The sequence below is a fragment of the Kluyveromyces marxianus genome, chromosome 5 (genome assembly GCF_001417885.1).
Source record: "Kluyveromyces marxianus DMKU3-1042 DNA, complete genome, chromosome 5".
NCBI classification, from domain to species: Eukaryota; Fungi; Ascomycota; class Saccharomycetes; order Saccharomycetales; family Saccharomycetaceae; genus Kluyveromyces; species Kluyveromyces marxianus.
The window spans coordinates 866,167-894,153 of record NC_036029.1 but is presented as its reverse complement, the minus strand read 5'-3'; the positions used below and the strand labels follow the sequence as shown (position 1 = coordinate 894,153).

The following is a 27,987-nucleotide window of genomic DNA, read 5'->3' as shown; positions in this document are numbered from 1 at the left end:
ATGGCTAAAATAAATTATAAATTAACACTAACATTTTTTATACGTAAGATCATCATCCATCACTCTTCGCCAAACTTCTCATAGAGTGCGGTGAGTCTTGAGGAAAACGTGTCTGCGTCCAAATAGCATCCCTTGAGCCAACGCTCGCCCTCAAACGCTTTTCTGGCGTGAAGAACCCTTCGGTTGTGAAATATCACGCAAGAGTTCTCAGGAAGCATGATCTGGAACTGGTTTTGAGGGTCATTTATGTAGTTTTCAAACATAGCTAACCCCTTTTTGAACTTCTCCAATGTTTGCTTCTCAGAGCTAGAGCTCAAGTCCACTTCGGTAAGGTTCACAGGACCCTGGAACGGTGGGGAGTAATTAATCACTGTTTCATGTTTCTTATGTTCTACCAAAGGTCTCCGCTGATAGTACCGCTTGTCATCTCTCCTGTAGTGGTAAGAAAGTGGTATTTGCTCTAAGGCTTTCAGAACACTATCGTCGACGCTCTTGATGTGCTGCAACGCAGCTAATGTGTCTGCAAAGTAATTTTGTCCACTGTCCTTGCTGTTTTTAATGCAGTGCAACAACTGCCAGCCCGGCACGTTCTCCAAGTACAACAAATCCATATGCAATGGGAGCGGTTTGCTCGTGTATGCAATGTTGTTTGCCTGAGTTTCAAGGTTCTTCACGTCAAATAGCTCGCCATAAAACGTGGTTCGCACATGGCCAATCCGTTCACAAATCATTTGAACGTACCAATCGGTATAATTAGTAATTGCCTCGTTGGGAATATTGGTTATCAACGCTATTCCATACCGATCCAACACTTTCATCATCTCGTAAAGATGTGTTTCGTCATGAGGATCCATATACGAGTGGAAATCGACGCTGATCTTAGATAGCGATAAGGGCGCGTCTTTGTTCCAAATCTCGGGCTCGAACTTCTTTATGCTCACGCTATCGTCATACAAACTTTCTAGGTACTTGCTGGTATACGTGAATTGGTCCCCATCGCTCCAATGCACTTCTAGCGCTGCTCCATCCTGTACAATATCAGCAAGTTGCGGCCTTATCGGACCTGAAGGATGGTTCAAAAGCGACCCCATGGTGAACAATTTCTGGCCTGAAACGGTATCAACAGATGTAGGGCTCTGACTTGCATCTCTTAGTAGAAAATGGTCCAGATACTGTTTCTTGATATCGGTTCCTTGTTGGATTTGAAGCGTTATACCGTACTTTGTCACGTCTTTAGCAATGATCTTAGGGGAAGTACAATTAAATCTCACGAATTGCGGCCTAAACAGAAACTTAAAAGACATTTCTAATTCTTGGATGGATTGATGGATGGATATGCTTGTATGTTACAGTAGTAGCACTCCTTTAATACCCTAAATGTTTTCTTGGTTTGTTCCTATGTGCCATAAAGGGTTTTAACTTTGCCTATTTATACTGGGAAATGAATCCGGGGTAAATGGAGATAGCGAAAAAACCGGTACAGAGGGGCTTATGGATTGTTTCAACGTGACCAAGGATAAGAGGAATCGTTATGATGATTGCTGGATTCATCATCAAAGGGCTGATACCCTTGATGTATGGATATTGAAACTACCTTGGGGGGGCTGGCTACCCTTTGGGGCCTTACTGTCCCTTGTTAGAGTCACGTGAGACTATAATTCTTTAGTTCACCAAAAATAAAATAAAATAAAATAAAAAAAAAAGCCCGGCAAACCAGGGCAGGAAACTTGTGTCTACCTCGACCAGGGTTAGCACAGCTCTAATTGTACCCTGATACCCTCAATATAGCCAGGATGGAATACCTTTTAGTTGTGATGTGTTTTGTTGGTTTTTAGCCTTTTCTTTCTTGAATAATAATGCTCATCGCTTCAAGAAAGTTAAAGCTTTGTCTCTGCTTCAACAACGTTAATGGAAAAAGTAAACCAGATCAAGACAGTCGATAGAGAGCTTTCTAGGCCTTGAGAAGGTCAGAATAAATCGAATATATACCTATTCATGTTAAGATATCGATATGGTGCCGTTAGATGTGCGTCAAAAGGTCGTCAACCGAACATATCAGCTACCGATGGTTTGAAAAGACAGGAAACATGGATAAAAAAAGTGATTACCTCCCAGTCATTGACACGTAGAAATGACAAGTTTTCTGCTTTTACTGACCAGTTGACACCAGTGCCTAAAGAATATACAGGAGAACTTTCAAAACCTCCTACTTTAAAGCATTCATTGACGCAATGTCTATATCAACCAATGAACATTGTACCTCTTCGTGATAACCGGACTAGCGTCTTTAACTTCACACCTTTCTTGGAATCGCTAATTGATGTGGAAGATTTTGATTTCGATGGTATTTCGCCTTTTATCCCACCTTCTCAAGACCCCAAGTTGGCTAAGATTACTGAGAATATGGACAAACGATATTTCTCATCAACGAGTTCTATGACGGGATTGCTTTCACACATGCATTTTCTCTTGTCAAACTTCAGGCCGTTGAACCTCGATCAATTGACACGGTCCATCTCGCCCCAGTATCCTACTTTCACGCGGGGTGCTAGGTCATCTTGTGCCATTATCATGAAAAGAACCAAGAATGGTTGTGATCGGTTTTCCATATCTGCTGATAAGTCTATAAACAAGGATATCATTCTCTCTAGGTTGGGCCACTGTCTAGAGATGCTTTTGACCACTCCCGAACAGGAGTTTGATAAGCGTTACAATAAGAATGTGAGGAACAAAGCGGAACAGAAAACATTATCTTCCAGTACAAGCGTGGATAACTATCACTACGCTACTATTGGAGATTTTGTATTACGGTCGCAGTTGGATGCATACGAGCCGAACCTCCCTGGAACTGGGGTATTTGACCTAAAGACTAGAGCTGTTGCCGCTATCAGACACGATTTATGCCATGTGGAAAATAACGATAATTACACTGGATATGAATTGAATAGACGCTACGGAAGTTTTGAGTCTTTTGAACGTGAGTTCTACGAGCTTGTCAGAAGTACCATGTTGAAATACTCTCTACAAGCTCGTATCGGAAACATGGACGGTATTTTTGTCGCATACCACAACATCTCTAAGATGTTTGGGTTCCAGTACATTCCTCAACAAGAAATGAACCATATCCTCCATTCCAACGTCGGCAACGCTGCCAAGAGAAAGTTGAAAGCCGGAGCTGATGTGCTTAGGGTGATATATGGTGACGAAAAATATGTTACAAAACACGAGTACGAGACGAACCAGTACCAAATTGCACAAAAAGTAGCGGAGGCCGAATTTAATATCAGCATGCAGTTCGTTTCATCGTTCTTTAAGAACATCGAATCGCTTCTTGAGAAGGACCAACACGCACGGATAGTAATTAAAACCACTGCCTCTAAGCGTAAGAATACCTCTGTGATGCACGTACTAGTCACACCACTCGATGAAAAAGAGTTGGAAACCTTGGAAAGTATGAAGCTTTCTCAAGTGCTTTTCCAACAAGACCATAAACATATCAATGAATATATCATTAAGCTTAATGATATACACCATAATATGATGTGGAAAACTGTTGGATACACTGTTAGTGTAGATCACGAATTTGATAACCGTTTTGATGAAACCAGTAATAGATTGCCATATTACGGAAGCGAATCTGAGAAGACGAAGGAGTACATAAGAAGCGTGCTAAGAAACCACTCCGAAGATTGGGAGCATCCTTACTTCCACTATCCAGAAGAAGTGAATGATTGGAAGGTGAAATTCAACATCACTCCAATTACGGATAATCGTGAATTGCGTTCTCTGCTTCGTAAAACCCTTGGAGAACAGTTAGGTTTTTTGGAATCACAGACTGTGGAAAAGACGGATGACAAGATGCTCAAGGGCCCCGAGTTTGTTCGAAGCCAATTATCCAAATTGGTGCATGGAAAGGGTAGGTCTCTTGACGAGCTTCATCTCCGAAAACATGATGACAATGATATATCGACATTGCAGTCGATGCTTCGTGCCCTTGGTGACAAGAAGAGGAACCAAGATGCAAATAAGAAGTCCGCTAGTTCTCATTCTAACTCACCAGTGATGTGGAACCAGAATGAAAAGCCTTCTTCAAAGAGCAATAATCATCCCAAACCATAAACTCCAATACCGAAACCTGTAGATAGTATGCATATATATATATATATATATATATATATATATAAAAGATTATAGATGATAATAATTTTGTATTGGTTGATGTTCATATTACTTATTCTTTTCAGTTACACAACCATCTCCTTTTGCAAGGACGATAAGTCTCTCAACTCTACTTCTTCACGCAGTCTTAGAGCTTCTACATCTTCATCGCTGTGCCTTAGGTAGGGGTAGTAGTACTTATAGTAGATGTACTGGCATGCAATGTATATGTCCAATGACATTTGGAAAAGTCCGAAACACAAGAAAATGATGGAGATGTTGTTGGCACCAAAGACCAAATAGCTAATCTTCAAGATATCACCACATAGCCAACTAACCAAGATGATGAGTTTGAATCCCTGGACAGATTTTAGCTTGTAAAAGATGGAAATTTGCGGTAGAGGAAGCAACGATTCTATAAATAGCCCCAAAGAGCCAATGAGGGATCCTACCCATTGTGAGAATGCCTCCCAGTTGAACACCTTGGAGATCAGGAGCGTAATGAAGAACTGACAGCATCCAAACACAGCAAGGAATTTCCAGTACTGTTTATCATCGTTCCATTGCCAAAAGCCCTTGAACCGCTTGAAACTTGGGTCAAAGAACTTCAAAAACTTGTAAAGAAACACGAGAAAGATCTTGTATGTGAAACCAAGCAGGTTTTTCCACGAGAGCGACCGCAATAGCGGCCTCCAGTCCTCGTTATACACGTCGTCGAACGGATTGGATGGGAAATACTGTACCCACACGTCCTGGATGAGCTCGTATAGCGTCTCTACCGGCTCTAAATTATCATACTTATAGTCGTCTGGACGATACCGCAATGCAGTCTTGAGCAACAGTAGCTGAATCAAGATCATTACGATCGATTGTCTAAGAAGCGCTAGCTCGTATGGCGTAATTAGGTAGTACGACACTCTAAGAATGCTTGCAATCAGCATTGTCGCACAAATATCTAGCGAAAATCCCAGCGCCGTCTGTGACTTTTGAATCGCAAGCACAGTGGTCCCGTAAGAGAATAATGGGGTGAAACTGATCAAATTGTTTGCGATAAACTGCATCGTAAGCCATTCTGGAATGTAAAACTGATCAATCTTCGAAAAGTAACCTTCTGAACCGGAACCTGAAGCCGCTTCTGCCGCTTCTGCTACCGCCGCTACCGCATCCCCACTACTACCACTGATATCTTTCTCTAGAGCCTCTGTAGCTCGCCTAATCACGTCAACAAATCCCATTTGTCCAACGCGATGATCTGTTCTATTCTTTTGCTCTTTTCGTACTAAAAATGTCACCTATATGCTCCAATATTCACTCTTTCTACCCAAAAAAAGCACTCTATACCATCCCCAGATGCACGTCCTAACTCAATCACACACTCTAGAGACCTGAGAACCATTCTAACTAACTACAACCGCCATCTTTCCAGAACAAGGCTGGTTGTTCGTGATTCTCTTGTGAGAGCGATGTGCGCGAAGTGAAAAATCGTAGATTCATGTTTGGGTTACCCGGAGGACGATGTTATACCAACCGGACTACAAATACATACATACACACATACACAGGTGATACATGGCTTTAGCAGTGTCTAAACGGCGTTTATACAGTCCCTGCTTGGACCTGGGATAAATATTCCTTGCGGTATGGGTTTGAGTCCGCCTCTGGTCTGTTGTAGGCCTGCCATTTTGGTTCTTCCTTGAAGAGACGCAAGGCCTTTATGTAGTTGGACGAAGTGAGCGTGAATCTGTGGTAGATTCCTGCTGGGAGCACCAGCAAATCGCCTTTGTTGAGTTTACAACGGATCCATTCTTCTGTGAATGGGTCTCTGACGTCGAAATATCCTTCTCCATCGAGACAGTATCTGATTTCTTCGTCTTCGTGCAAGTGTTCAGCGTAAAACACGGCTAGCTTGTCGAGCATGGCCTGTTGGTTTGGGAAAGAGTCTTTGGAAATATTCACGATGTCTCTGTTCTTGTAGTTACGTTCCTTGGCGAAGGAATCGACGTCTTCTTGGTCATCGAAGTGCTTGTATATGAGTCCGAGAGAGGCTAAACGTTCGAGCGACACAGGCTTTCCTGTGTCGTGGGCCTCTCTAAAGTCGACTGTGTCGTTGTTATCGTGGATGTAGCTGAGCATTGGTGGTTTTTGTAGTGGTATCAGTGGTCCCAGGGGTGCTAGTGGCTTTGATATAGCTAGTTTTTTGGTTAGGAATACTTTGTCTAGAGATGCACATGGGTTTATTATATATATGTCATTTTCCGATAAGGCCTTGAAGACAAAGAGCAACACAGAGACTGGCTTGAACAGATGTTTGGACATTCACTTGTGAGACGCGGGGAGGTCACGATATTATAGTACAAATATATACTAAGATATATACTAATGCGGCGTGCCCTATTCCCTCTCTTGCTGAGTATTGGGTAGAGGGTAGATTGTATTTAGTCACGTGATATTGCACTGTGGCTGTTACCTACTACAAGCCAAAAAAAAAAATTTGAAACTTGGAACTTAAGTTTCAATTTAAAAAAATTCTAGCGCCGCTCGGTTTCGATCCGAGGACATCAGGGTTATGAGCCCTGCGCGCTTCCACTGCGCCACGGCGCTGAGTTAGCTGTTCCTTCAAGAACCACAGGGGTATAGGTAGGGTACAAGAGGCTCACGTGGAGGACAACTTGCCTAACACACACACACACACAGGTACCAGGCACGAGGCACTGGGAACAGCACCAATGCCAATGCCAATGCCAACCGTAAAGCTTGTTTTGAATCGGCCGAGCTAGGCTCCAAGAAATTTTGATCTAGTGTTTCCTCCTCTGTACCAGTTCCTATTCTCATCTTGTCTGTCCAACGTCATCATCTCTTCCCTCTTTTCATCTCTTTGGAGTACGAAAGAGCTTTTACAGGTGAAGATGATGATGAGAGAATGAAGAAAAGAACGGGTAAAGTAAATGCACACACGTGACGAGAAACGACCCACCTACCACAACTGGGTGCCACCTCAACCACAAGAACAGCTTCTATGGCCAAGTTGGTAAGGCGCCACACTAGTAATGTGGAGATCATCAGTTCGACTCTGGTTGGAAGCATTTCTTTTTGCCCTTTGTTTTTCGCTTTTTCCACTGTTCTGTTTACGTTTTGGCCCAAAACGGTCGGCCACGACCGTTACAGGTACCTCGTGTTTCGAGTACACTCTTTTTGCTGCGGTCACCTCTGTGCAATTGCAGATCCTCTCGAAAAATGAAAACATTGTTGCCATGGGCAATTTGAACAAATCCAGGCAAAGCCGGCGATTTCCGAGAGTATCCGCGAATTTCCGAGAAATCCTCCGAAAATCGTAAAGTTTGAAAAATTTTGGACGTTTCATGATCTTACAAAACGTAAACACAGATCAGTTCTTCGTTGCATACTGGTTACATGTCGGACATAAACACATGCGTGTTTAGATTTTGAGCTTTTACTCACCACTTTTACATTACAAGAGTAGTAGTAGTAGCAGTATACCTCAGTTCTTAGTTCTGGGCTAGGAAAGCAGACAGTAGTGAGCTAAAAGGTAGGTAGGATATGAAGTTTAGCAAGGTTTGCGCTGTTTTGGCAAGTGCATTGTGCGTTTCAGCACAGGATAGCACAGGTGCTAGTGCTGGTACTGGTACCAGTACAGCCAGTGGAGCAAGCTCCACTGGTTCTAGCAGTGGTAATGGGACTCTACCAGCCATTGAAATCAAAGGTAATGCGTTCTTTGACTCGAGTTCTGGTGAACGTTTCTACATCCGTGGTGTCGACTACCAGCCAGGTGGATCCTCGAACCTTACAGATCCGCTAGGTGATGAGACTGTGTGCTCAAGAGATATTCCATACTTCAAGGAACTTGGTTTGAACACAATCAGAGTGTACACGATCGACAACTCGCTCGACCATACTGCATGCATGAAGCTTTTGGACGAAGCGGGCATATACTTGATCTTGGACTTGAACACTCCTGGTGCCTCCATTTCCAGGTACAGACCAGAGTGTTCGTACAATGCTGATTACTTGCAAAGTGTGTTTGCTACAGTGGATGAATTTGCGAAATTTGACAACACGTTGGGTTTCTTTGCCGGTAATGAAGTGATCAACAGCGAAAACACAACAAACACCGCAGTGTACGTCAAAGCCACCGTGAGAGACATCAAGAAGTACTTGAAGGCCAGAAACTACAGAAAGGTTCCTGTCGGGTACTCTGCTGCCGATGTGTCCTCGAACCGTCTCCTTGCTGCTGAGTATTTCAACTGTGGTGATGATGCAGATGCTCGTATTGATATGTTCGGTGTCAACGATTACTCGTGGTGTGGTTCTTCTTCTTTCCAAGTGTCTGGTTATGCTCAAAAAATGCAACTGTACAAGAACTACTCCATTCCTATTTTCTTGAGTGAGTACGGTTGTAACAAGGTCCCAGGTTCTAGACCTTTCACCGAAGTTACTGCCATTTACTCGGACTTGATGTCGTCTGTGTTCTCTGGTGGGCTTGTGTACGAATACTCTCAAGAGGATAACAAGTACGGTCTAGTTCAGATCGACGGCGACAGTGTCACCGAGTTGCAAGACTACAAGAACTTGAAGGCCGAGTTCCAAAAAGTTCAAAATCCTCAGGGTGACGGTGGTTACTCTGAAAACAACAAGTACTCTGATTGTCCAGCATACGAGAAGGGTATTTGGGAATCCAACAGCACCTTGCCAAGCATGCCTGATGCTGCTTCCGCTTACTTCAAGTCTGGTGCAGGGTCTCCGTTGGGTACTGGTGTCATCACTCAAGAAATGTGTGACAAGGAAGACGATGATGACAGTTCCTCTTCTTCAGTAACTGCCACAGCTACATCCACCTCTAAGTCTGCTTCTGCTTCTTCTCACTCTTCCTCAGCGTCAGGTTCAGCTTCTCACTCTGGCTCCGCTTCATCCACTAGTTCCACTTCCAAGTCTAAGGGTATTGCTGGGTCCGTCGAAGCTCCATTAGCATACGGAATCATGGCTTTCTTTTCCTTCTTGATTTAGTCTATATAAGATAATATTATGTATATTTCCTCCATGTAGTGAGTGACTCTTGATAACAATAATTATTACTACTACTATTATTATCATTATTTGGGAGAGGGCAGCAGTAGCAGCGGCGGGGGCCCTAGATAAAGTTCTTGTTCATGTCATTGATGATATCCATGACGCTCTTGAGCTGGACCTTACGGCCTTTGAGTGCTAGTGCGTCGTAGTTGATGGTATTTGGCGACAGGTTCGACGAATTCTTCATGTGTTTCTTGATACGCTGGAATGCGTCATTTATCGGAATATATTCATTGGATGAGGCAGAAGATATAGAAGAAGATGATGCCGAGGCAATGGATCCAGAAGCCTCGCCTTCCACCTCAGTTTGTCCACCAGGGGAAACGCCTCGCGCCCAGCGCACGACGTTTTGACAAAACTTTCTGCTATTAGAATCTGCCTGGCAAGCAGAGCAGGATCCGGGTTCCTGCTTGCATGCTGTTTCGTTAGCGGCTTCTCTGCATACACAAGTGGACGATTCTGAGCAAAAACCACAATCCTCTGTAACCATGTTCCCTACTGGCGGGACATTCCCTACTGGCTGGACATTCCCCACTGGCGTTGTCCTGAGCCGTTTGAACTGGGGCAAAGTGGAACCTGCTGGTGTCACCGAACCAGCACGTTTCGCTTGGATTGAGACAGGTTTGATTGGTTTCCAGTTATCGATGGTGAACTGCAGCAACGGATCCTGGAACGATGTGGGGCCCGGCGAGGTCGAGGAACCGGAGAGTTCAAGTTCATCGCATATACAAGAACCATCGGCACAGATAGTACAGCTCTTTCCTGAAGTATGTCCCGCGGGACTGTCCTTGGACAAGCCAGTCGATGCATCGGAGGAGGAAGGAATACCTGTGGGGTTCCCATTCTTGTCGTATTGCACCTCTATATTAAGCCCTGAGGTAATAGCGGGACTAGTATTATGAGAAATCGTTACCGGTGTATCCAAACCTTGAACAGCAGCAGCAGCAGCAGCAGCACTCGAAGTAGTATCCGTGGCGATGGCTGAGCTTTTCGCCCGCAACTCCGAATTTTCCCTCATGTAACTTGCCAGTCGTGATTCGTACGCCTGGCTGACGTTGCGGCTCTCCAGCACCGCTGACTCGTACCTGGACTTCCAAACATTCGACTCGTGCTGCAAAGACTCGCACTTACGCTTCCAGAAGTCGATTGCCTGCTGCAGCTCCTGCATCTTGGACGCTTTGCGTTCCCGGTATGCTCTTTGCGCCTCACGATTCTGTTTCCTACGCTTTTCCGCATATGTGACACCATTACCACCGCCACTACCACTACCACTACCAACACCAATACCATTATAACTACCCGAATCCTTATCACTCCCAGTTCCACCAGACACCGGCACTGGTACCGACATTACGCCTGATTTCGACACTGACGCTTGTCCTGATCCCTCCAAATCAACCCTTCGCACAGATTTAGGCGGGAGCACCCATTTTCTAGACAACTGCGGGCCCTTGCTCGTATCTCGCAACTCTTTACCAACTCCATTGCCCGTTCCAACTTGTTTCTGGTAGCTCTTGTCCTTTGGCTTCAAATCCTGATATACAATCATGCTGTCATTGGGCAAATCCAAGCTGTACTCACTCTTGCTTGCAATGGAGACACACTTGCTGCTGCTAGAATTATTTTGGTTTCCGTATACAATATATACTGACCAACTTACGGGCCACCAACCACCACTATTGCGATAATTGCCATTATTTGAGCTCCATCTTTGGGTGTGTCACCGTTGGATATGCGGTCCGATGAGCTTCGAGAGCACAAAAATCGCACCCTAGAATTGTGGGAAAAAGAAACGAAAATATTTCACACACTTGATTTGCATCACGTGATACAATGGGTGCGTATTACCCGGACTACGGTGACAGAAATTTTTCGAAAAAAATTCTAGACGTTGTCATCACGGAGTACGAAGGAGGAGAACCACTGACGCGCGTCAGCGTCAGCCTTTTCCTCTCCACTCTTGTAATTCCTTGCTTATACATATATATATATATGTATATACCTATGCCTATACATAGACAGCTGGTTGTTGGCTTTTCGGTAGAAACTGAAACAAGTTCTCCTCCCCCCCTAAGGAACAGTCGCCCGGGAAGACCCAGCCTCTAGTACTGCCGGTCTGGATGGACGTACACGGGCATGGTGGCACGGTGGCACGGAGGTTACCCTACCCTACAACAACCAATTCCTCACACGTGACTTTTTCGATTCTTCAACATGATTCTTTAAATTGAATCATCATCATCATAATCATAATACCAAGCTTGGCGCTGTTTAAGCATAAAAGTACTAGTCTTTTATAGGCTATAAAGTCTTACTATGGGAGTACAGAAAGTCTGAAATCTTACATGAGTGTCTGTATAGGCGACTCGATTGTCTATTTAAACGGAAGGGGTTTTTATTTTTACCTCCTAAGTGGGATCAATTGAGAAGAATCTTCAATGCTAACTCAATTGGCACGAACTGAAACAAATTGGCATGAATATGTGAGGGGAAACGAACTATAACATTGACTGAAAGGAAGAACGAAAATGGTAGAAAATTGGAGGGTATCGTAAGTGAGCACTGGTGTCTAGATCAAGAGCATAGCTGCTAGGAAAGAAGACAAGAGTGTGAATCCGTTTTGGGTGTTGATAGCGGCGTAGCCGGCGTAAGTTTGGACAGTTTGAGTGCTTGAAGCTGGAGCAGAAGTGTAGACACTGACACTGACTGATGGGACGGTAGTAGAAGCGGCTGGTGCTGGACCAACTGGAGTTGTGGTAGAAGCAGCTGGAGCTGGACCAACTGGGGTAGAGGTAGAAGCAGCTGGTGCTGGACCAACTGGAGTTGTGGTAGAAGCAGCTGGAGCTGGACCAACTGGGGTAGTGGTAGAAGCAGCTGGAGCTGGACCAACTGGAGTAGTGGTAGAAGCGGCTGGAGCTGGACCAACTGGAGTTGTGGTAGAAGCAGCTGGAGCTGGACCAACTGGAGTGCTACAGATAGTGGTTGTCAATACTGTAACAGTTCCCTCGGTGGTGTATGTGATGGTCTTCACAGTAGAAGATGGAGCACCTGGAGCACCTGGAGAGGAAGCAGTAGCAGCTGTAACAACTGGAGTGGTAGTTACACCAGTAGCAGTACAATCTCTGTCACCACAATTTGTAATTGTCGCAGTCTTCACAGTCCCGCTGGAAGTATAGGTAATTGTCTTTACGGTGGATGATGGAGTAGGTTCAGTTGAGGTAGCATTACAGATGGTGGTAGTCAAGGTTTTCACAACACCACTTGTGGTGTATGTTATTGTGCTCACTGTAGAACTGACACCAGAAGTTGTGGATGGAGCTAGACTTGGAGGAACTGAGCTTGATACATCCGTAGTCAAAGTCGATTGAGTTTCACTAGAAGCTGTTAAGACAGTTACACTTGAGGACAACTCAGATGAGCTGGAAACGGATGTTCCTTGGGTTGGAGCCAAAGTAGTAGGAGTAGTGGAACTAGCTGGAGCCGAGCTAGAGGCAGTGGAGCTTTCTGGAGCCGAGCTGGTTGGAACGGAGCTTGCTGGAACAGAGCTAGAGGCAGTAGAGCTTTCTGGAGCCGAGCTGGTTGGAGCGGAGCTTGCTGGAACAGAGCTAGAGGCAGTGGAGCTTTCTGGAGCCGAGCTGGTTGGAACGGAGCTTGCTGGAACCGAGCTAGAGGCAGTAGAGCTTTCTGGAGCTGAGCTGGTTGGAGCGGAGCTTGCTGGAACAGAGCTAGAGGCAGTAGAGCTTTCTGGAGCCGAGCTTGTTGGAGCCGAGCTTGCTGGAACAGAGCTAGAGGCAGTAGAGCTTTCTGGAGCGGAGCTTGTTGGAGCGGAGCTTGCTGGAACAGAGCTAGAGGCAGTAGAGCTTTCTGGTGCAGAGCTGGTTGGAACCGAGCTTGTTTGAGTAGAACTTAGTGGAGCAGAGCTAGAGGCAGTAGAGCTTTCTGGAGCTGAGCTGGTTGGAGCGGAGCTTGCTGGAACAGAGCTAGAGGCAGTAGAGCTTTCTGGTGCAGAGCTGGTTGGAACCGAGCTTGTTTGAGTAGAACTTAGTGGAGCAGAGCTAGAGGCAGTAGAGCTTGCTGGAGCAGAACTTGCTGGAGATGACTTGGAAGTAGTGGTTTCAGCAGTGATACCAGGAGTGGTGGTAGTAGTGGTAGGAGTGGTGGCAGTAGTAGTAACTGGGGTTGACTTAGAGGTAGTAGTAGTGGTAGGAGTTTTGGCAGTTGTAGTGCTAGTTCCTTGGCTTGGAGCCAATGTGGTAGTGGTAGTGGTCTTCTTATCTGGAGTTGTGGTAGGAGTAGTTGTGGTAGTGGAAGTGGTCTTCTTGTCTGGAGTTGTGGTGGTAGTAGTGGAAGTGGTCTTCTTGTCTGGAGTTGTGGTGGTAGTAGTGGAAGTGGTCTTCTTGTCTGGAGTTGTGGTAGTGGTAGTGGAAGTGGTCTTCTTGTCCGCAGTTGTGGTAGTGGAAGTAGGAGTGGTAGGTTGTTTGGAACATGCGTAAGAGGGTGGGTAAACACCGCTATGCTCTTGATGATCCTTGAACCAGTAGTACCCAGGGAAGTCAGTCTGAGACCTTTTGTTGTTGTCGAAGTTGTTACAACCAGTAATTAAATCGAATGATGAAGCCTTGTATTTACCGGACCAGTTACTGTCACAAGTTGCAGAGCCCTGGCAGTATTCATATTGAATTTGGAAATTTGGCATCCATTGAATGTCAGGGTTCGAAGAGTCTGGGGTAGCATATACTCTGAAAGTTGCAGTCCAGTCAGTTGGGTTATTGATCAAGTAAGTGTTCTCATTGTGACCATACAATTGGAAGGTACTTCCATCTGGAGAATCAACACCAATAATCTTCAAAGACCACATGTTTTCAATAGAGATTTGTTCGTCGGCGTACACATGAATGGTAATCAAATAGATGTTGTCGTGATCCCATTTCACGGAAACCATATCCATATGATATACCAAAGTGTTTTGTGTTTCAGCATGGTAGGTAAAGTCGAGACAAGGACAACCATTAGTAAAGCTTACCGGAGTTGAGCCGGTATTCTTACCCTTTACAAAATCCACATCATTTGAGGAGGAATATGTACGTTTGGACAAAGAATCACCGGAAAGTCCAGGCAAAGGATTAGCTGACGTTATACCTTGGATAATTGCTAAGGTACCGAATACCTTGTTTGCGACGTTTAGCAATCTCATTTAGCCGAGTATTCTTCTTCTTTTTTGTTCTTTTGTCTTGTGCAAAGATACTCTTGCTTCTTCTTCTTCAAGTTTGAACCTTGGGGTATTTGCGCATCAAACTAAGATAATATTAAAGTGTGGAACATACCTCGAAAACAATACACCTCATCATGGGATTTATGTGATTCTTTGCCCTCTTTTATACAGTCAATATCTCTATTTGAAGCTGTCATGGTAAGAGAATTCATTCAATTCTTTCGGTTCTGCAGTTCTTTCAGTTCTGGAAAGAATATCGTTAAGATAATATTATTCCGTCTACTTACTCACAGCTGTGGAAAAGAGGGACTCTAGGATTAAAATCATTCGACTTCTCTGTTCTCTGACAAATTCTCTGTTTCTCTGTTTCTTTGTGCCTCTGTTTCACTGTCCATTTGTCTCTCCCTTGCTCTCCATCAAAAGGTTTTCCGCTCTGCCTTTGGCCATTGCGCAACAAATGGACCATCCAATCCCCTTATACAAAATCGCTTTTAGTGCAAACAACTGAGATTTACTTCCGGAAAGATGAGTTCTTCTCTAATGCATCGAATGGATCTTCGCACTTTTCTAGACGGTATCGTAAGTCAAACATGCAAGAACGACAGAAATGGATATCGTAGTCCAGATTCAACTGCGTGCCTATCGACCCTCTCCTGCAATCACTAATTTATTACATAAAATTACACTACACTACATTGTATTCCACTTCACCCCCACCTTATTGAACGTCAAATATTTGCCTGTTTTGCCTATTTGCCTGCGGAAGCGACTCTAAAGATATTGACGGAGTTTCTTTTCAAATACTTTACTCAACCAATGAGTACATCGCACAAATGCACACAACCAACCACGCAATACTACAGTAAACAACACTCAGACTGCCACTACCTCCAACACACATACACCCATCCAGCTCATCACAATTGCCGAAAAAAAGGTTCTTTTCCCACTTGCTCCAGCCCAAATCCTCTTTTTTTCGGCGAAGACTCAAGATTTGCACGATCGAAAACCGTCAATGGAATAGAAGTCGCTACAAAATTACGTGGTATCCAATATATACAGAGATACACAACGGTAATGCTTGTCATAATACCATGTCGTGTCGTGTCGTATCTTATTGTTTGTTTTGTTTTATTCTATTTCATGTTTTCCCCCCTCCACTGAATTGTTCCTAGAACGGAAGTACAAGAACCGATTCCCTAGACCACAGATGCACATATGCACAGAAACAACCTCAACAAAACAGAGATGTTTCTACTCCGTAGTATAATGCAAATTATAGAACTTTCAGGTTGTTGTCTCGGAAAAAACTATTCCGCTACCGTATCTTCACCACTTAGAACCGAAAGTGAAAGGGAAAAAAAAAAGTGCTACTTTCTCCTAAAACAAGATCTACCTGTCGATAATACGAGAAGTAGTGCATCAGATTAGCACTGCATTACATATTGGAAGGTCAAAAGTGTGGTAAAAAGCGTAGCCCAAACCATGTTCTAGATTCGGGCTTCTTTATTCCGCAAACTAGGCAAATTAATCGACTAACTAGTCCATTAACAATCCCCTATTGTTATGGGGTAACCCGATAAAGGCCGCCTCCCCCGGCAACAACACAAACCTGGGACGATGTTCAACGCTTATTTGCGTGGGTGTGCCTGTGAGACTACTGTAACTTCTAAGTTTATTTTTTTCGGGAAAGCCGGTCAGTTCAGGCCAGGTCAAACTGTAGTCAAAAAAACGCTGTATACCCTAATTGTACAGACGTATTATTATTTATTATTAAATGGAAACCAAAACACAACCACACTCCAAAGCAGCAAGGCTTTTACTGTAAAAGAAATATATGTAAATCATTTTTTTCTACTTGCCGTAAAAAGCTTGGGACATTTTAAGCTTCGGACAGTTACAAAGTATCGCATGTGCGTACCGTATTGGGTAAAAAGTACAGGGACATTGAAACTTAAAATGGAGCTTAGGTATTATTTAGGATAAGGTATGGATAGCCTGGGAAAGAAAATAAATATGAAGTATGAAATAGATGGCAGGGTTGCAATGCAATGCAATGCGATGCGATGCAATACGGTGTGTGACATCACGACCGTCATGGATTGATATCTACTACTTTTTACTTCTTTTTTTTTTTTTTCCCTTTCCATTGAGCATTATTATTTATTATCTCTTGTTCTAGAAAAGATTTTCGGTTGTACCGTTGTTGCAGCCACGTAAATCATTTTGTAACCCTTGTTTGTTGGTGGTGGGCAGTGGGCAGTGAGACAATGCTGGGCGCCCAGGACCGTGCCTTCGTACCTATGTGTAGTGGGTTGAAAGGGAAGTTTTTGTAGAGTTGAGGGAGATGAGGGAGATCTCTCTCTATGTCTGTCTGTCTGACTGTCTTCCACACATGGGTATGGTGCGGTGTTACCCGGGGAAGAGTGTGTAACAAGGGCCTCGAATCGGTAGTCACTATGAACGGAACGAGAGTCGCTGACAGCGTCGTCGCTAACAGTGTCGCCGCTGTTCTTCGCTGTTTTTCCCCTCTGGTATACAGATACGAGAAACATACTAGACCGAGCGAGATGGGAGTGTTTTAGAGAGGGGTTTATGTACTTTTTTTGGCTGGAGAGAGCTAGGACGTAATCAGTTTATTTTATCATACTTTACTTTACTTTAATTTTCTTGGCGAAGAGAGGTGTTTATATGGGGCCAGCCTGAGGGACCAGCCTGAGGGGCCAGCCTGAGGGGCCACCCCCATCAAGGGCCGCCAATACTTTCCTTTACCTTTCCCCATGTCAACGCCGTACGGAATGACATAACGTCTCGAGGACAATAAAGAAAATAACATCCGGGTAACAGAAACGATCACGCGTCACTATCACATGACTATCACGTGCCAAATTCTCGAGGGCTCGAAACAATGAAAAAAAAAAAAAAAAAATTCAAATTCCAAAAATTCCAAAATTAAAACAAACCGGAAACGCATCATTTTAATCAGTGTTGAAACAAACCAAGCAATATATATACCCAAGTACCAAAAAAAAAAAGCTTAGAAGGGGTAGAGCATCGATCCAAAGAAGAGTAGCCACGGAAAAATCTTTGAACGGTATCACACGTAACTTTTTTTTTTGTTTGTCTTCTAAAAGGAACCAACCAGGTGTGGAAAATACATGCTTATTTTGCTCTAATAGGTTTGGTAAAGCCGATAAAGCAGGGATAGATTAGGGATATACCAGAGGAATATCACTAGAGAATACCAGCGGGTTGTAGAGTGATAGAAAATTTGAGGACTTTTTGAAGGGAGAGAGAAATATACAAAGGTTACCAGTTACTATTTTCTATTAAAGTAGCAGTAAAGTAATATCGGAACAAAGAAAAATAAAAAAACGAATAGAGGAAGCATGCTCAAACTTTATATTTGCGTCCTAATAGCGCTGGGACGGGTTGCTAGCGGACTGCAGCAGGTTGGGTGTTTTTCGTCGCTTCCCTCGTCTTTTTCCGGGGGATCGACTAACGAGTATCAGTCGAGCGGGGCGTGTGCGCAGACATGTTCTGGGTCGCAGTACTTCGCGTTGTACAACCATAACAAGTGCTTTTGTGGGGACGAGAACCCCTCGGGGTCTGTTTCGAAGAGTGACAGTTGTAATGCGTACTGTTTCGGGTACAGACAAGAGATGTGCGGGGGTACAGACGCGTATTTGGTGTATGCAATAGGAGGTGTGAGCAGCGGGTCCAGCAGCAGCAGCAGCAGCGGTGGTAGTTCTAGCGGTAGTGGAAGTGAGACTTCTACCAGTACTGGTAGTGGAACTGACAGTGATGGTGCTACTTCTTCTGACGGTACGTTTACGAGTTCGAGTTCTGGCACGGGTTCCGTCACCAGCACCAGCACCAGTTCTTCTTCTTCTTCTTCCTCATCTTCCTCATCATCCAATGGACCCACCAGTACCACATCCAACACGGGGACCTCGACTCAATCAGAACCAGAGCCCAGTGTCGTGTATTCAACATTGATCAAAACTGTAAGTGGGTCTGTACTGTACACTACGACTAATGTCGCGACTGCGAGCGTCGCCTCGGGAAACACAGATACGGGCAAAGGCTCGTCCTCACACGGGTCCAAGAAGAAGACCAACGTCGGGGCCATCGTGGGAGGAGTCGTGGGAGGGGTCGTAGGGCTCCTGCTCATCATCCTGGCGGTCGTTTTCGCCATTAGACACATTTCCAGAAGAAGAGAAAACGAGCGCATGGAGAAAGAGTACCAGGAGGCCATCAAGCCCGTCGAGTACAACGCCCAAAAGGAGAACTATTACGCATCTTCGTTCTCAGACCACATGCACACCGGCGACAGCGGCCACAGCAACCCTAGCCTGAGCGAGGGCAACGTTTTCCAAAACCACCATACTCCGATGGACGACATGAGTCACGTGACACCAATGACCGGAGGAACCGTCACACCGCTGGGCGGCGGCCCACCAGGCGGACCAAACACAGGACTCTCGGACCCACTGAGTAGCGGCGTCGTCGGCGGTGGTCCCGGTTCTGGTGCTGGCGGCCCTGGCGGCGGACTGGGAGTGGCAGTCCCTCCAGGAATATCCGATCCGTTCGCAGACCCTAGGAGGTTCAGCAATGGTTCCTTGCTGGACCCTTCACTGAACCAGGGCGAGCGCAACAAACTTACAATTGTCAATCCGGACGAATGATCCAACTCCAGCCAGACTGATCTGATCTGACCACTGGCCTGACCACTGGCCTGGCTCACGGCCCAATGGTTCTTGAACAAAGGCCCATTCTGTAAAAGTGATGTTGTACGTTGTATGTGTGTGTATAATTTTTGTATGAACTAAAAATAAAAAAAACACGGGTTATCACAGCATTGTACCTTCCTTCCTTCCTTCTTGCAAAACCCTGGACCCTTGCCGGTCCCTGGGACCCGGTCCCTGGGACCCCTCGGGCCCTGCTAGTCCCTGGGTCCTTGCTAATGCCGATCTTTCTTCTGGTGCGAAGATCACACAATCACCATCAGTCACGTTACCCGGACTCCGCCCTTCCCGAGCCAATTTCTCCAGAAAAAAAAAAAGCTTTAAAATGTCAAAACGAAACAAGGCCTAAAGCTTTTTACCTATTACAATAGAAGAAATGTTAGAATGTACATGTATATATCGAGAATAAGAGGCACTATCAGGCATTATTTTGGTGAAAAATAGGATTAGAATATCAGGAAAGTCTGAATATTGAATCTTGTTGAGTGTTATTACCTACAGTTGTGCGATAAATCCGGAAAAAAAAAGAGAAGAAGAATCTGGGTACCCCCTCCCCCTTTAGGTCCGAAGAATTAAAGAGATTTTAGACGAAAATTGTTGGCAATATGAGCAGTAACAACCATCCGCAGGAGGTTCCTAAGGAAGAGGAAGAAATTCTTCAATATTTCCTCGAAGTGCGGTCATTTTTATCGAAGATGAAGCAGAATCGGTCGCAGTTTTTGAATTCCAAGGATGTTATGGAGTCATATCAGAAGGTTTTGACGAAGGTTCGGGAGCTTGATGAGCTACGTAAGAACTCACATGCGACGCCGTCGAATTCTGCGACGACGCTGATCCACAGTGCGGAGTTACATAACAGGGTTGATTCTGTGATTGACGATGTTTTCCAGCTTTTATCGTTGAGTTTTTTGACGGTAGGGTTGAAGAACTCTGCGCCAGCGACGTATGCGTCGTTGTCGACGGTTCAGAGTTTGTTGGAGCATTTGAACGAGTCGAATGTGTACACGCACCACGATTTGAGGCCGATCAAGGAGCGTTTGGACGAGGTTAGTGCGATTGTGGAGCAGAACAAGTACGATACGGAAGCGTCCGCGGCTGCTGCGTCGGCATCATCGGCATATGTGGACCCGGATGTAGAGGATCCCGAGCTCGAGGAGTATGCTTTGAAGAAGGACGAGGAGTTGAACAAGAACAAGATCGAGGAGGATCTCTTGTTGCGTGCGAAGTTGCAGCACTGTATCGATGAGTATCACGTGATCGAATCGAAGCTGGAGGAGATCCATCCGGACTTGCAATCGTGCATGGAAACGTTGTTCCAGATCCGCAGAGGGTTGCTGTCGCTAGCGTCTTCGACCAAGAGGCAGGATTCTGCCAGCGAGGTCAAGGCAGAGGCCGAATCCAAATCCAAATCCAAATCCAAACCTTCGTCGTCTTCCCAGTCCCACCACATCTTGCCCGAAGATGTCGTGGACTCGAAGCTCAAGGAGTTAAAAGAACGTTTGGAAAAGTTGGAGGCCCACAGAGACTCGAACGGGAAGTTCAAGTCGTTGGAAACTGATAAGGTCGAAGAAAAGGGTCAGAACGTGCTAAATGGGTTGTTGGACGACTGTCATGACTTGATCAACGATCTTTCGCACCAAAAAGACGGTGGCATCTCTCTAGACACCAAGCTACAACCCATCTACGATCAACTAGTTGACATTAAGACTACGTTGGAGAACTTGCTCGTGACAAGAAGATGGACCCTAAGAGAAACAGATCTCTTCACGTACCAGAAGAAGTTGGGAGAAATCGACAACTTGAGAGTTAACGGGAAATTCCCAACGGACCACCCAGACTCGAAGGGCCAATCGATCCTTCTATACTTGTTGCGTAGATGCTACGCTATCATCTACAAGCTTTTAGAGTCCTCAGAACCGGTGTCAGAATCTTTGCAAAGAGTCCATAACCAGTTGTCCACCGTGCGCAGGTGTCTATTGGAATTGAAGAGAATGGGTGGTGTCGATAACGATCGTGAGTTGTACCCATACCAGATGAAACTAGCATCCTTAGACAACATGCGTACCGACGGGATCTTTTACGACTCCGACGGGAACATCCCGGAGGGACAAGGTACTTTGAACGCCTTGCTCGCAGAGTGTTTCGATATCATCCACGAACTAAAGATTGAGGCCGAGGAAAGAGCCGAGGAAAGCTTGGACATCAACGAAAATGGCGACGAGTCCGTAGAAATGACAAAGGACCCAACAATGAGAGATGTTCAAGAACAGCCTACAGCAAGGTACATGGACGTGTACGCACACGACGAAGATGATGAAGATGACGAAGCTGAAGATACTAACTTTAGCGAGCACAGTTACGAGGACGAAGAGTATACCACTACAAGCTATGCCGAAGATTAGGCAAAACAAAAAACAAAAATAATAATTAAATAAAAGAAGAACAGAGAAGCTCTTTGTTAGATACAAAGCTAGTCATAGCTCTCATAATATTTTGTTATTTCCCCTTCTTTCAATTCTCATTCTCATTTCTCATTTTCCATCTTCTTCATTATTAAAGGTTATCAATACCCCCACCCACCCCTTTCATCTTTCATCTAATGCAACACTTAAACCAACATCTGGCAAAGTACACGTATGTGCTGCTATTATATGTATATAATATCTATGTATAGTACAAGCTGCCATCACCTCTGCCTGATAATCGTGAATTCAGCCTTTTACTCTTCCAAATCTGTCCATTCATTTTATCCTCTTGTTCTCTTCCATCGTGCATTTAAGTGAAAATGTGTTTAAAAAGTCATCACAACCATTAACAAAACGCCTCCTAATGACTTCAAAAAGAAGCCCTCAAGACCAATAGAAACACCCAATCGTCTCCCAATAATCTCAATTAACCAACAATGGTAGAACTACGTCGCTCAAGCAGGTTGTCTGCTAATAAAACTGCTACCCAGGACTCAGATTCCAACTCTGACTCTATTAAGACTCAACCAAAGACCAAGACTGAGTCCAAGGTAACAAAGCCAAAGGAGTCTTCCAAGAAAGAAATCGATACTAAGGTCATCGAGAAGAAGCTTAGTGAGCTACAGGTGGGTGATGAGATCCCAGATTTGACTCTCAAGAACCAGGACGATGAACCAGTTTCTTTGAAAGATGTGGCTTCTAAAAACCCATTGGTGATATTCTTTGCTTACCCAAAGGCCAGCACTCCAGGGTGTACCAGACAAGCCTGTGGATACCGTGACAACTATTCTGAGCTTAAGGAGCACGCAGCGGTGTTTGGCTTGAGTGCAGACTCCCCAAAGGCGCAGAAGAATTTCCAAACGAAGCAAACGCTACCATTTGACTTGCTAAGCGATCCAAAGCGTGAATTCATCGGGTTGCTCGGAGCCAAGAAGACACCTGCTTCCGGTGTTATTAGATCGCACTGGATATTCAAGAATGGTAAGCTTGAAGTCAAGAGGGTACAGGTATCGCCTGAGGTTAGCATCCAAGAAGGCAAAAAAGAAGTGTTGGAACTTGCCAAATCCTTATAGTGGATATATTATATTATGGAATTAATTAATTAATTAATTACTTACCTTTTGTAAAAGAATCACAGCCTTATAGTGTAGTCGTCCCCACTTTGCGTAATGTAGCGTACCCATGGGTAACTGTTGTACTGTAGTTTTGGCTCTTCGATCTTCAAGTAGCGCACCTGGATGCCGGATGTGGTGAAGTATGGGATCTGGAACTTGATCTGGACTGGTCTCTTCAACTTTGGGGTTTCAAAGTCAGAAACGGATGGCAAGCCGAGCTCTGCAGCCATCGAGTACTCTTTTCCACCTTGGAAACTACTAAACTTCCAAAGAATTGCATTCTTCTCAGGGACCCATTTGATGCTGCCTCGAGAATACTTGAACGTGGGCGAGTCTGCGTCTTCTGGAACAGGTATCAAGATCTCGACGTTGTTCGCGATGGACTTCTTTTTAATTTGGGCCTTGGCCCTACAATGGATCTCTATACGAGACCCAGAATGTACGAGTACCTTCACGTCGCACCATATCAATGGTTTAATTGGAGTAGAAAGTCTGTAGGTCATTAGATCGAACTCTCCATCCGGTGGGATGAAGGTGATTATCTTTTCATTTTCGAATTTGCTCAAGCGGACACACTGGTGGAACTTGAGGTCCTCTAGTTCTATATTGGCACCTCTTGCTCTGCTTGCAGCAGAAGTAGATGAAGAAGACGGCATACCGGGCTCTGGAGAATCATCGGAACCGTTTTGCGTCGTAAAGATTCCCTTGTCGTTGAGTCCTAGTTTCAAATCAGGCATACCGGACAACCGGGACCTGACCTTGATGGTTCCTAAAATCTCAGACCTTAGAACCTGTCCCTGCTGGGTCATTAACATGTTAATCGACTCAATAACGTCGAGGAACGCCTCGTTCTTCTTGTACTTGATTCCCTCGGGTCTCCAACTCACAGAATTCGTCAACTCGGTAGGTGGTCTCGCCACATTCTTTTGTTTCTTTGCAGATCTCGTCAACTTGAATGACTTCTGAGTAATATACTGCTTCAACATCTTCGTCTCGGTCACCTGAGGAATACCTTTATCCATCATCTCGTCCAATAACTCGTAAATGATAATGTAATTGTCTCTTATAGATTCCTCTTCAACCCGCTTGACGTACTCCTCCACAACACCGATAAGCTTGTATAAAAACGAAAATAACGTAGTAACGTTCATCAAGACAGACCTTGTCAATGCAAGCACGTATATGTCATTGTACTGCACGTACATATAATGCACTCCATTGTGCTGGAAACATGGCGGTGTAATACTGCTTTCTTGTTCCTTTTCTATCAATAAATGCTGGAATTGCTCAACTGCCGCTTGGGAAACATCATCCTTGTACCGTCTAGAAAGCAATGGCTTACCCTTGGAGTCACAGAATGCGATATATGATGCCATTCTTGAGTAGAAACAGGATTAGAAATTGTAATTGGAATTGAAATTCGGTTAATTTATAAGAATAAATTGTCCTATCTTACAAACTGAAAACGCACCTAATTCAACTGTAGAGGTGCCGTATAGTCCAATTGTATTCACCAGCTGCTGAAATGGCCTCTTCCCCCCGATTTTTCGCCTTGCCAAAGCTTGTGTTGTCCATAGCTTTAAAGATTTCCAGGTTGTGTATATTATATTATACACACATACTAAAACTAAAAATACTTGGAACCAAAGAAAGACGGAATAAATCCGTGCACCACATAATAATACAGATCGCGATGAATGTAAAAACTACCTACCCCGGCACATCTTGGCCTCTAAAAAGCGTAATACACCCAATTGAATGGTTTCGTAGATCCAATTTGGTCCCTGTCAAATATCTGTGCTTGTTCGATCTTTAATATCGGCACCATTGGCATGTTTGGGAAGCTTAAACCGTAATGTCGCTGCACCTCAGCTTGGTTCCAGAACTCCAGTGTCACTTGGCCCACGACAAACAAGGTATTTATGGTATTTAGAGTGATTCGGTCATTGTTGTGCATCTCATAGTCGAGCACACACTGCGATGTGAAAAAGCACAGGATCATATGCGAGGCATCTCTGATTGTTGCGTAGACTGTGTAATTGTGGACTTTATGGAATTTTACGATTCTTACAAAGGTGTATGATCCAGGGTGGAAGGCTGCGTGGAAAAAGGAGTGTTCTTGAGTTTGAGGCAAGGGTGCGACGAGGTTTTGTTCTGGGTGCCAGAACCTTTTGGATTTGTTTCTTATGTAGTGACGCTGTACTGCGGAATGAATCCATTCTTGCAAGAAGATGGAATCATAGGGTCTTAGTTTTGACGAGAGGACGACATTGGGCATGGATATGTGCAAGTTCTGAGGTTATCTTTCTGCTATTGTATCTGAGTTTGGAGTTTACTGTTGGATAAACATTGATTTCATGGCCAAGGGTCTCATCTAACTGGTCTTATATGGTATATGTATGTACACATCTATACTATTTCATGCGATGAGATAGTTAGAGTTACTACCTACTACATACATAATTTCTGAATGGGGAAGAAAAAAAAAAGATACTCCGCGACGGGGAATTGAACCCCGATCTCGCACGCGACAAGCGCGAATTCTAACCATTAAACTATCGCGGATTAGTAAATTTGATGGAAGAAAAGGGTAAATAGCCGGGTTACTTCGAATAGTGAAAGTCAAAGGCATTTGGAAGAAAAATAATAATTTAAAGAGAAAAAGAGTGACAACAAAAAAAAAAATTAAAAAAATGAAACGGACAGGAATTGAACCTGCAACCCTTCGATTGCAATTTTTGTTTCCTTAGAAATTTCCAGGATTTAACTGGAGTCGAAAGCTCTACCATTGAGCCACCGCTTCATTCCTGAATGAATAAAGGAAATAACGAAGTAGTAATGGAATGGAAACGTGCAGGAACTACTACCACTAACGGCAAGACGAAGAGCTAGCTAGCTAGCTAGCTTTGCCAACGATTGGAAAGAATGATGTTGGAGAGGTCTATTAGTTTGTCATAGTAGCACCCATTACCAGTGAGTGATATTAGTTCGTTATTTACATGTATACACCTTAGTTAGTTGAGAACCTGTTTGCTCTTTCCAAACCGTTGATACATGAGAGCAACGCCAAGAACGAGGCCTGCGTTGTATCCTCGTGAATACCAACACCCCATTGAACGAAATCATCACTGGAGATCGAAATGTAGGTGGCAGCCCTGGAATCTGAACTCTTCCCCAAGGAGTGCTCGTGGTAATCTTTCACATCAAGTTTGGTATTAAACTTCGTGTTCACGGCATCGATAAACGAAGAGATAGGACCGTTACCTTTACCCTTCAGGTCCCATTCTTGAGACCCATCGGTCAAAACCACGGAAAGAGTTGACTCTTTAGGCGACTTGTCAAACTTGTAGTCAACAAACTTGAACTTACCTGAATCAGAACATGTTCCTACAAAGTACGATTTCTCGAATAAGGAAACCAACTCGTCGCTTTTCAATTCCCTACCAACAACCTCTGTTTCGGCCTGTACGATCTTAGAATAGGCTATTTGCAAGCCTCTTGGTAAGTCTAACTCTAAGTTCTTTAAAATAACCCACGAGGATCCACCCTTGCCCGATTGAGAATTGACTCTGATGATGGCTTCGTAAGTTCTTCCAATATCCTGCGGATCCAATGGAAGATATGGCATTTTCCATGGGACCACTGCATCTGGGCCTTCGCGCTCCTGTAAGGCCTTGACTTTTGCATCGTACTTCTCGAATCCCTTCTTGATCGCATCTTGGTGCGAGCCACTAAATGCACACACCACTAATTGACCTCCGTAAGGTGCCCTTGCGTGCACGGGGATCTTGTTACACCGCTCCACAACCTCGATTATAGAGGCCATATCAGAGAAATCAAGTTTGGGCGAAACCCCCTGCGTGTACAAGTTCAATGCCAAGGTAACCAAATCGACGTTACCGGTCCGTTCACCGTTACCGAAAAGACATCCCTCGACTCGATCTGCACCGGCCATTTGAGCCAACTCTGCAGCTGCTACAGCACACCCACGATCGTTATGAGGATGTAGCGAAATGCAAACCTTTTCACGTTCTGATATACTCTTCGAGAAGTACTCAATCTGATCTGCATACACATTTGGTGTAGACATTTCCACCGTCGCTGGTAAATTAAAGATGATTGGGTTCTCGCTCGTGGGTTCCCACGCAGCCTTCACCGCTTCGCATATCTCAATGACAAACTCAGGCTCGCTATCGCTAAACGTTTCTGGAGAAAACTCAAACGACCAGTCAGTTTCCTGTCTTTCAGGGTGGTCCTTCGTTAGGGATCTTACAAGCTTCGTGCACTTAACAGCCTTTTCTATGCATTCCTCATGGCTCATATTGTTGAAAACAATTTCTCTGAAACAAGGCGATGTCGCGAGATATATATGTACCGTAGCACGTTTGGCTCCAATCAATGATTCTACAGTACGCTCAATCAATGGTTCACGACAAGGCGAGAGAACTTGAACTGAAACGTCATCTGGCACATTTTTAACAGCATACTGCGTGAACTCGAAATCGATATTCGAAGCACTGGGGAAAGCCACTTCGATCTCTTTAAATCCCATATCGCAGAGTTTTTCAAGCATCAGTTTCTTCTCTTCCACGTTCATTGGGTCAGGCAAAGACTGGTTACCATCTCTTAAATCAGTAGCTAACCATCTTGGAGCTTTTTGCAAAGTCTTGGTTGGCCATGTACGTTCTTGCAACTTTACAGTGCTAACAAAGGGCTTATACTTGACAGAAGGATCTTTGTAAAATGGCATAGTGTTTCCAGATTGATGTATATATAAATATGTTGCTATTGGTGTAATTCTTTTTGAACCTTTTAATATATGATCGATTGATTAATTTGGCAGTAATGACAGGCCTTGTCTGACACTTTTTCGATTCCTCTTATATAAAAGGTATACCAACCAGTTCAGAACATAATTTCTGACTCATAAAAGTCAACAAAAGTTGATTTAGACTTACTCAACAGTTGTCAACATGTGTCAAGTCTAGTATGTTTTTACCTGAACTACCGTTTGTTTCGTTGACTCATTTGGTCTGGGCATAATAAGGTCATCAACGCGCAAGACGCAAACGCCCTAAGGAAGCGCAAAGAAAGGCAGTCGGTCAGTCAGTCAGTCATCGTGCGTTTAGCAAAAAAAAAAAAAAATGGAAAAAAAAAGAGGGGACAGGACAGAACCGGAGGGACGAGGGGAGGGGCGAGCGGGA

General features: G+C 44.4%; 13 protein-coding genes and 4 non-coding genes across 17 annotated transcripts; 6 read left to right on the top strand and 11 right to left on the bottom strand.

The window, feature by feature from the left end:
* Positions 1 to 59: 59 nt before the first annotated feature.
* Positions 60 to 1,304, bottom strand: AIM17 (uncharacterized protein; the record flags this gene model as incomplete). The annotated part of the gene is made up of 1 exon (XM_022820410.1): positions 60 to 1,304. One exon carries the CDS (start codon positions 1,302 to 1,304, stop codon positions 60 to 62), a length of 1,245 nt encoding a protein of 414 aa, XP_022676876.1.
* Positions 1,305 to 1,995: 691 nt separating this feature from the next.
* PET127 (Pet127 family protein) lies at positions 1,996 to 4,119 on the top strand (the record flags this gene model as incomplete). The annotated part of the gene is made up of 1 exon (XM_022820409.1): positions 1,996 to 4,119. The coding sequence occupies one exon, from the start codon at positions 1,996 to 1,998 to the stop codon at positions 4,117 to 4,119; it is 2,124 nt and encodes a 707-aa protein (XP_022676875.1).
* Positions 4,120 to 4,244: 125 nt separating this feature from the next.
* ANY1 (Any1p) lies at positions 4,245 to 5,393 on the bottom strand (the record flags this gene model as incomplete). Its single annotated transcript, XM_022820408.1, has 1 exon — positions 4,245 to 5,393. The coding sequence occupies one exon, from the start codon at positions 5,391 to 5,393 to the stop codon at positions 4,245 to 4,247; it is 1,149 nt and encodes a 382-aa protein (XP_022676874.1).
* A 361-nt stretch (positions 5,394 to 5,754) lies between these two features.
* On the bottom strand, positions 5,755 to 6,474 carry ADI1 (acireductone dioxygenase (Ni2+-requiring); the record flags this gene model as incomplete). Its single annotated transcript, XM_022820406.1, has 1 exon — positions 5,755 to 6,474. The coding sequence occupies one exon, from the start codon at positions 6,472 to 6,474 to the stop codon at positions 5,755 to 5,757; it is 720 nt and encodes a 239-aa protein (XP_022676873.1).
* A 213-nt stretch (positions 6,475 to 6,687) lies between these two features.
* KLMA_R522 lies at positions 6,688 to 6,759 on the bottom strand. The gene has a single exon. It is a non-coding gene; the product is annotated as a tRNA-Met (tRNA).
* Positions 6,760 to 7,168: 409 nt separating this feature from the next.
* Positions 7,169 to 7,241, top strand: KLMA_R521. Its single transcript has one exon. It is a non-coding gene; the product is annotated as a tRNA-Thr (tRNA).
* Positions 7,242 to 7,716: 475 nt separating this feature from the next.
* GAS5 (1,3-beta-glucanosyltransferase) lies at positions 7,717 to 9,180 on the top strand (the record flags this gene model as incomplete). Its single annotated transcript, XM_022820405.1, has 1 exon — positions 7,717 to 9,180. The coding sequence occupies one exon, from the start codon at positions 7,717 to 7,719 to the stop codon at positions 9,178 to 9,180; it is 1,464 nt and encodes a 487-aa protein (XP_022676872.1).
* A 124-nt stretch (positions 9,181 to 9,304) lies between these two features.
* Positions 9,305 to 10,792, bottom strand: KLMA_50410 (cd14688 domain-containing protein; the record flags this gene model as incomplete). The annotated part of the gene is made up of 1 exon (XM_022820404.1): positions 9,305 to 10,792. One exon carries the CDS (start codon positions 10,790 to 10,792, stop codon positions 9,305 to 9,307), a length of 1,488 nt encoding a protein of 495 aa, XP_022676871.1.
* A 1,020-nt stretch (positions 10,793 to 11,812) lies between these two features.
* On the bottom strand, positions 11,813 to 14,437 carry MUC1 (flo11 superfamily family; the record flags this gene model as incomplete). The annotated part of the gene is made up of 1 exon (XM_022820403.1): positions 11,813 to 14,437. The coding sequence occupies one exon, from the start codon at positions 14,435 to 14,437 to the stop codon at positions 11,813 to 11,815; it is 2,625 nt and encodes an 874-aa protein (XP_022676870.1).
* Positions 14,438 to 17,844: 3,407 nt separating this feature from the next.
* SLG1 (Slg1p) lies at positions 17,845 to 19,143 on the top strand (the record flags this gene model as incomplete). The annotated part of the gene is made up of 1 exon (XM_022820402.1): positions 17,845 to 19,143. One exon carries the CDS (start codon positions 17,845 to 17,847, stop codon positions 19,141 to 19,143), a length of 1,299 nt encoding a protein of 432 aa, XP_022676869.1.
* A 665-nt stretch (positions 19,144 to 19,808) lies between these two features.
* On the top strand, positions 19,809 to 21,605 carry CUB1 (Cub1p; the record flags this gene model as incomplete). Its single annotated transcript, XM_022820401.1, has 1 exon — positions 19,809 to 21,605. One exon carries the CDS (start codon positions 19,809 to 19,811, stop codon positions 21,603 to 21,605), a length of 1,797 nt encoding a protein of 598 aa, XP_022676868.1.
* A 500-nt stretch (positions 21,606 to 22,105) lies between these two features.
* Positions 22,106 to 22,741, top strand: DOT5 (thioredoxin peroxidase DOT5; the record flags this gene model as incomplete). Its single annotated transcript, XM_022820400.1, has 1 exon — positions 22,106 to 22,741. One exon carries the CDS (start codon positions 22,106 to 22,108, stop codon positions 22,739 to 22,741), a length of 636 nt encoding a protein of 211 aa, XP_022676867.1.
* Positions 22,742 to 22,800: 59 nt separating this feature from the next.
* On the bottom strand, positions 22,801 to 24,159 carry APM1 (Apm1p; the record flags this gene model as incomplete). The annotated part of the gene is made up of 1 exon (XM_022820399.1): positions 22,801 to 24,159. The coding sequence occupies one exon, from the start codon at positions 24,157 to 24,159 to the stop codon at positions 22,801 to 22,803; it is 1,359 nt and encodes a 452-aa protein (XP_022676866.1).
* A 356-nt stretch (positions 24,160 to 24,515) lies between these two features.
* On the bottom strand, positions 24,516 to 25,061 carry EST3 (telomerase subunit EST3; the record flags this gene model as incomplete). Its single annotated transcript, XM_022820398.1, has 1 exon — positions 24,516 to 25,061. One exon carries the CDS (start codon positions 25,059 to 25,061, stop codon positions 24,516 to 24,518), a length of 546 nt encoding a protein of 181 aa, XP_022676865.1.
* Positions 25,062 to 25,276: 215 nt separating this feature from the next.
* On the bottom strand, positions 25,277 to 25,348 carry KLMA_R520. Its single transcript has one exon. It is a non-coding gene; the product is annotated as a tRNA-Asp (tRNA).
* Positions 25,349 to 25,476: 128 nt separating this feature from the next.
* KLMA_R519 lies at positions 25,477 to 25,587 on the bottom strand. The gene is made up of 2 exons: positions 25,553 to 25,587; positions 25,477 to 25,515 (listed from the first exon to the last, which is right to left on the bottom strand). It is a non-coding gene; the product is annotated as a tRNA-Gly (tRNA).
* Positions 25,588 to 25,793: 206 nt separating this feature from the next.
* Positions 25,794 to 27,533, bottom strand: LEU4 (2-isopropylmalate synthase; the record flags this gene model as incomplete). The annotated part of the gene is made up of 1 exon (XM_022820397.1): positions 25,794 to 27,533. The coding sequence occupies one exon, from the start codon at positions 27,531 to 27,533 to the stop codon at positions 25,794 to 25,796; it is 1,740 nt and encodes a 579-aa protein (XP_022676864.1).
* Positions 27,534 to 27,987: the final 454 nt, after the last annotated feature.